Here is a 6,567-nt window from a genome sequence, read left to right as displayed (position 1 = left end):
ACACAGTTGTGTTAGTTTTGCATAACTTCATTTAGCTAATGCCTTTCTTTTGGGAGACTGCAGAGGTAATAAGTATTTAAATTAATGTGTAATATCTTGAGGAAATTCTGGCTGCACTCTCATGAAACACCTAGAGTAGACAATGGGCCTACAGGGTGAGAGTAAGAATCCTGCAACTGGGGAGGAAAATATTTTGTTTGAAATAAGTAAGGGCAACTTCTGTTTTGTGCCCTCTATTCTTGGTTAGTAAGTCCAGTAATAAAAGTTACGAGAAGAACTCTACTTATATGTGCCTGTGCTAGGTAGGAAGATAAAACCAAAGATAAATAGGACTTTTCATGCACTATGCTGTCAGGTGAGTTCATGGTGGATGGTGCACATACAAGTGTGTGGTGCAATCCTGGCAAAAGGACTCTCTTTCTTCCACAGGATGTCATGGCTGGTAATGGACTTGGTAGCACATGAATGACCATCTACAAACTTAGCTTCACTGAGTGCCATAGAAAAACAGAGAAAAAGTTGTGAGTGCAGTGACATGACTCAGCCTGGGATAGGACTCAGGAAACTGTGTAATTGTTAACAGGGGGATGAGGATCTTGACCAAGAGTTGCTTTCTTTGTAGCTTATTTTTGAGGGCACACCCAACTTAGCAGCTTTTCATCTAAGAGTTGCAGGATCCTCAGCTGTAGCTTTTATGTACATGCTGCAGGAGACAAGAGAGCACTGTGCCTCCACTGCGCAGAGGTAGGTGGCTGTGTCCCCGGGCTGGGTGGCTGTGATATGCAGGGTGCTGAGACGTTCATTCTTATCTAACGTGCCTCTCATTCTTCCATAGTCAATCCCACTTGCAAAGAGCCTAAACAGAAATATTGGAGAATTCTCTTCCTGTTTATACCACTGTAGGTTTTGAAACCCAGACACCTCGTAACGGCAGTTGAGAGTTGCATTGTCTCCCTCATGGACAAGCAGAGATGGGGGACTCTGTATCACCTTATCATCACTGCACACCCCTGTTTAGGAAAAAATCAACACTTAAAGTTAGAGAGAGTGATGTCAGGTCAAGCTTTCTCAGAAATCATGATTATTCTTCATTAAAACCCTATGTGCGCCCAGAGAAGTCAACCTGAATTCCTCTTTTCTCTCTGAATGTTTTGAGCATCAATCCTCAGTTTTCCCGGTTGTCTCTGACCGTTTGCAGTAGTGCTACTCACAGCTCAGCTGAAGCCATAAGATCGCCAGCGAAGCTCGGGGCCCCTTCTCCATTCTTCAGTCCTTGGGTTTGTTTTCCTGGGTAAAACGGGATTCACTGCCCTGAGCTTTCCCTCTTCTTTTTTGAACCAACACTCTCTTCTCCCAGCATGCACATAAATACACACACGAAACACACAGAAAGAGAAATAGCAGTTTGGCTATGAAGCCAACCAGAAATGCAAGTATCATTGATTCCTAAATAAAATTCAAGTCCCTCCCACTCTAGCACTCAGGGGAGCTAGAAGGAGAGCACTGCCATCTTGTGAGCAAGTGCAGAAAAGCTGAAAGTTTGGGTCTGAGTGTTTTATCAATGATTATTCAACCTTCTGAAATTGTCTCACCCTTGAAGGACAGGTGACCCTATGTTAAGCATGGCTTTACCTGTGGCTCCAAGGCTCAGTGAAGGCAGAGAGGAACAGCACACCGGGAAGTTGGTTAGCGCAAGTTAGAGCCTGCACTGTGAGGTGAAGAGGTGAAGGGCTGAAGCTCTGTGGACGGTTGGAATGGGGGGAAAGTTGGGGAGAAAGCTAAGGGCCTTTCCAATAGCTCTTTAGAACGTTCACTATTGATCTCATTATTTTGGAACATATATTTAGAAAGCAGCGTTTCTGATAAACTGGGATTTCTGTTAATTCACAGGGTATATTTAGGTGAAATGAACATGTTAAAGAGTTTTCTATTTTATCATGTCTTAGTCAAAACAAAAAGCAAGCCATTACACCAGTAATGCTATTTCTAATCCACTGAGACCCTCCTCTCCTACTAAATACATCTGATTAATGTTTTCTACCTAGGGATCCATTACTTATTCGATTCACTTGTTCTGTAGACTTCTATTTTCTTTAAATCTTTGCACTAAATTTATATTCTTTCCAGAATGTACCAACTCAACTTGAGAACACATTTTGTGCTAGATATTACTATGGTGTACTTGTTCACATGTTTTTCGGTAAGTATTCCAGCATTGCATTGTGATGTGAGTTTGTCTTTTTTTAAGCTAAAGGAAAGCAAATTCTACTTATTCTTTGCAAATAATACTCTTCTGCTTACATAAGAAATATACTCACATTGCAGACTATTTGGGAAATACAGAGAAGCACTAAGAAGGAAATACAAATTGTCCATAATCCTAACCCCTGTATCTCTGACATGACACCATCCAGAACTCTCTTTTCTTTATTAATAAAATATGTCATTTATTTGTGCAAAAATAAAGCTGATTTCTTTCCTCATTTTCTCATACAATTTTTTATGAAACATTGTTTAACTTTATCAGTGGTGAGGAGGACGGTTCATGACTTTTTAAAACCCTCAGTTTAGGTGTCCAGCCTGCCTGCCCTTCTGGGTGTGTGGTTGCTAGAGAAACTCCTAACCATTGTTAATGTTCAAAACTCCATCTGACCATGAGCTTTCTGAAGAACCTGGAAGGTCATGTATTCAAGCTGAGCTGAGGGTTGAAGGGGCTCTTGCTGCAGAGTGGTAACTTGCATGAAATCTGGAAATTTATGTGGAAGAGGCTTCATAGGCAGTGAACTTCCTCGCTACACACCTGGAGATAGGGCTAGAGAGTTGGGAAGACTATCATCTACCTTGGCTCTTGAGCACTTAAACTGTGTCCTTAGCAGCTTGCCCCCTCCTACCACTTGCCCATCCTTAATCCTTTCTTGCATCAAGAGCCTTGTCATTTAATATCTGCCTCCTTTCTGACACTTCAGCATTCCTTGACTTCCCTGAAAAATACCCTTTATCTCTTCACATCAAAAGTCTCATTACTTCTTATTTATTTATTTGTTTCTCCTAGAAAGCCTCCTCTGTTCCATGCAAATGGACATTTTGGCTTTAGCAATAGGAATGTGGAGTTTAATTTTTCAGTTCTGGAGAAGATGAGATATTTATAATCTCTATAGGAAATGGTTACCTCCTGCCATGACCCCGGTCCTACTGAGCTGAATGAGAGCAAAAAGAAAAAGAGCTAGGTTGAGAGATCAAGGGAGAATAGGTGTTCATATTTAGTTATGAATTTAAAGGAATTTTCATTTTTAAAGAAAATGAAATTTTGTTTTATATTATATTGTTCTGTGACTTGTTCTTTTCACTTGAACTGTGCATCTTAAATATACTTCCACATCATTATATGCAGATCTATCTTATTTCTCTTTGATGGCTGGACAGTATTCTGTAGTGTAGGTATACAATTATTTAATCATTTACTGATTGCTTAGTACACTATCTAGTTTTCTGCTTAGTATCATGGTTATTGAGAAGTTTTAGTTTATAATTTCTTAGTAGGTGTAGAAAATTTCCTTCATTCTTTCTTTTCAGTGTATGAATGGTGGCTGTGAGATCAGTAATCTTAGCACACAACGTTACTATTTATTCTGGGTTTTCCAAAAATTCTTATCTCTCAGGATACTTAGCTAGATTGGTTATATGATTAATTTCCATTCTTCAGCCAGCTGCATTTTATCAATTCATAAATTTCAAGCTTCATTACAGTAAACAGTTCTAATGTAACATAGCAGAGTGTGTTCACGACAGCCCCCAAAGGCCTCTCACTTATACTCCATCTAATAATTGCATTGGAATGTCTACCAGGAGGATGTCTACAATCACTCTAACTCAGGTGGTGTGAAAACAGAATGAAGGGATGAACTGTACTCACCTGCTCTTAACCCATTCCTTCCAAATGGAGACTAGATTTTCTGCTAGTTAAATACTAGTGAAAAGTATTTTTCCATTTGTGACTTGACTTTTCACTCTTTACATATGTACTTTGATGTAGATTCTTGCTTAATTCTTTGTATTTCTTATTTTAGAATGTCTCTCTACTTGAATGTTATTGTGTACCATTTTGTATTATTTCCTGAAATCTTAGAATTTTGCTCTTTATATTTATATATAATACATCTCAAATGGAATGTTATTATGACATGAGATAGTCACAAGAATATTCGGTTGAACCAACACCATTTACTGAAAAGGCCTAATTTTTCTTCCTTTTTTGTTACAATTCCACATTTCATTTTAACACTCATTTATATGGAACTATTTATAGTCTCTTTGTAATTTCATTGTTCACATGTTTAGTCCTGGACCAGTACAGGTTATTAATTGCTGCATCTTCCTTGTCTTGTTAACTGACAAAATGTTTAACACTAATCAAGTACTTATTTTTCACCTATTGAAATGATGACTTGATGTTCCTTTATTATATAAATTGGGCAATTTTTATGGTATTTGATTTGTATGTTATTTAAACACTGAATTTGATTCATTAGTAGTTTATTTTGGACTTTTGAGGCCTATGTACAATATATTTGAAATCATCATATAATTTGTATGTGCATCTACCACTCTTTGTAAGTTCTGATATCAAGGTAATACTAACTTTTCGGAATGAGTTTGATATTTTTACTTTTCTATGTTTTAGAACATTTCTAACAATATAGGAGTCATCTGTTACTAGAAAATCTTATAAATTTCAGCCATAAATTTCTCCAATCTTGGTTGTCATTTTTTATTACTTTTACTTCATGTCATTGGCCTATTTAATTTTTCTCTCTCTTCTTGAGTTCAGCATGACCATTTTCTTACAAAGTTAATTATTTATTGTACACATTAACATGTATTGGTGTAGCATTGATTATTGTGTTCTTATATTCTTATTTGGAAGATAAAGCCCTGAATACATGAGAATTCACAGTAATGGAAGGGCAGGGGACATGGGTTGTATGCACGACCACATTCCATGCCAAGAGGAGCAGCAGCTAGAGGCAGCAGAGTGACTGAGGTCATCGCTGCAAGTTTGCGTGCAGCTGCAGGTGCTAGGGGAGCACTGTGCCTCCCAGCACAGAAGTAGGTGCCTGAATGGGCAGGCTCAGAGGCTGAAATGTTCAGGAAGCTGTCCTTTCTTGTTCGGCCAAAGTGAGCCTTCAGTGTCCCCTTGCTGGTCAATTCACCACCTTTATATAAGACTAGCACGAGGACAGGGCCTTCTCCCGCATCTTGTTTGTACCATTGCAAGGCATCGAGTGAGCTTGAGGAGCTGCAGCTCATGGAGATACCCTCTCCTTCTTGGATGGACATGGACTGAGGACTCTGAGTCAGCTGTTGGCCACTCACCCCTGTACAGTAAGACAAAAAAACGTGTGCAAGGTCATTTTTAGAACCCCTTTCTTAAAGCTATGATGAACACTCTACTAATTCCATAGCCCTGCCTCAGTCAGTGCTTTTTTTTCTCCCCCCCCCTCACTTTTCTTCCTGTTTCCCTCTTTTCATAGACCTCATCTCTTGCATTCCAAGAATTCCCACCCCTTTAGAGTCCTCTGTGCAAATTTAGAAAGCTCCAACACTCACATGTCAGATGCATCCATAAGAGTATTAGTAAACCTTCAAGAAACATCTCCATCAGAAGTCTTTCAACAGACAATTTTTTCCCAAAAAGGGCTTTTGCCCCAGTGAACTGCCCTGGGCTTACGGTAGCACTGTAAATATCATCGTGGTGTTAATATCTCTTGCATGTGTCATCCACTCTGATCCGTAACTAGAGGTTCCTCTCAGTTTTGAGCTAACCTTGTAGGTTAACTGTGGGTAGAGACACTGCCCCCTTATGGCTAGTGACTAGATTCTTGTTGTTTACAGCAGCCGAGTTGCTGTGTTTTGTGTGTTTGTTTGTTGTTGTTGTTCTCTTTATTCTATTTCTCCTTATCATTGGGTGAGCACTCATGAGAACTCAGTATATGCTAGGAAAATATGGAGAAACATGAACAAGACAGACAGGAACTCTGCCCCTGGGCACCTTATAATATCCCTGGGGAAAATCAGTGAAGGCTAGATTTATGGTGAATTGAAAATTTTGGGAAGCGTCCTGCCTAGTTTCAGGGACTCTAGCCTCTCTGACAGGTGAGAGGGCCCCAGGGCTGGATTTGCGCAAGGAGGCCTTGGAAAAATAGGCCACTGAGGAGACAAATCTTGTCCCCCTGGCAGTGGCACAGCCCCTGCTTCCCTCACATCACCCTGCTTGGCCCTGGAGGATGGCTGGTTAGTCAATAATGGGTAAGACCCCTCGATGGCAGGGACACTTAAGACAGGTACAGTCACATGGGCCATCATGGGAAGGACTTGGGGGATACCGAGAAGGAGAAAAAGACCCTCACCCCTCGGCTTTGAGATGGCCAGAACCCTCATTCTATCTGAAATAAGTCTCCTTATCTCTTGGCGGCTCTGCCCTGCCCACCTGGCTCAGGCTTGAAACAATACTAAAAGCAGGTACAGCCCTAAACTGGATTTGGCAGTTCCAGAGGGAAATCAGGCCTA

General features: G+C 40.2%; 1 gene segment (V, D, J or C); it reads right to left on the bottom strand.

Annotated features, from left to right (window-relative positions):
* Positions 1–657: 657 nt before the first annotated feature.
* Positions 658–1,263, bottom strand: LOC129074095 (T cell receptor alpha variable 36/delta variable 7-like). The segment is given in 2 exon segments: positions 658–1,010; positions 1,212–1,263. Coding segments are annotated over 2 exon segments (405 nt in total).
* Between the last annotated feature and the right edge of the window lie 5,304 nt (positions 1,264–6,567).

Source organism: Pteronotus mesoamericanus, unplaced genomic scaffold (assembly GCF_021234165.1).
Source record: "Pteronotus mesoamericanus isolate MK-2021 breed Mesoamerican mustached bat unplaced genomic scaffold, CSHL_Meso_final contig_46, whole genome shotgun sequence".
Taxonomy (NCBI): Eukaryota; Metazoa; Chordata; class Mammalia; order Chiroptera; family Mormoopidae; genus Pteronotus; species Pteronotus mesoamericanus.
The sequence above is the reverse complement of the archived record's forward strand: the minus strand, read 5'-3'. Positions and strand labels throughout refer to the sequence as shown.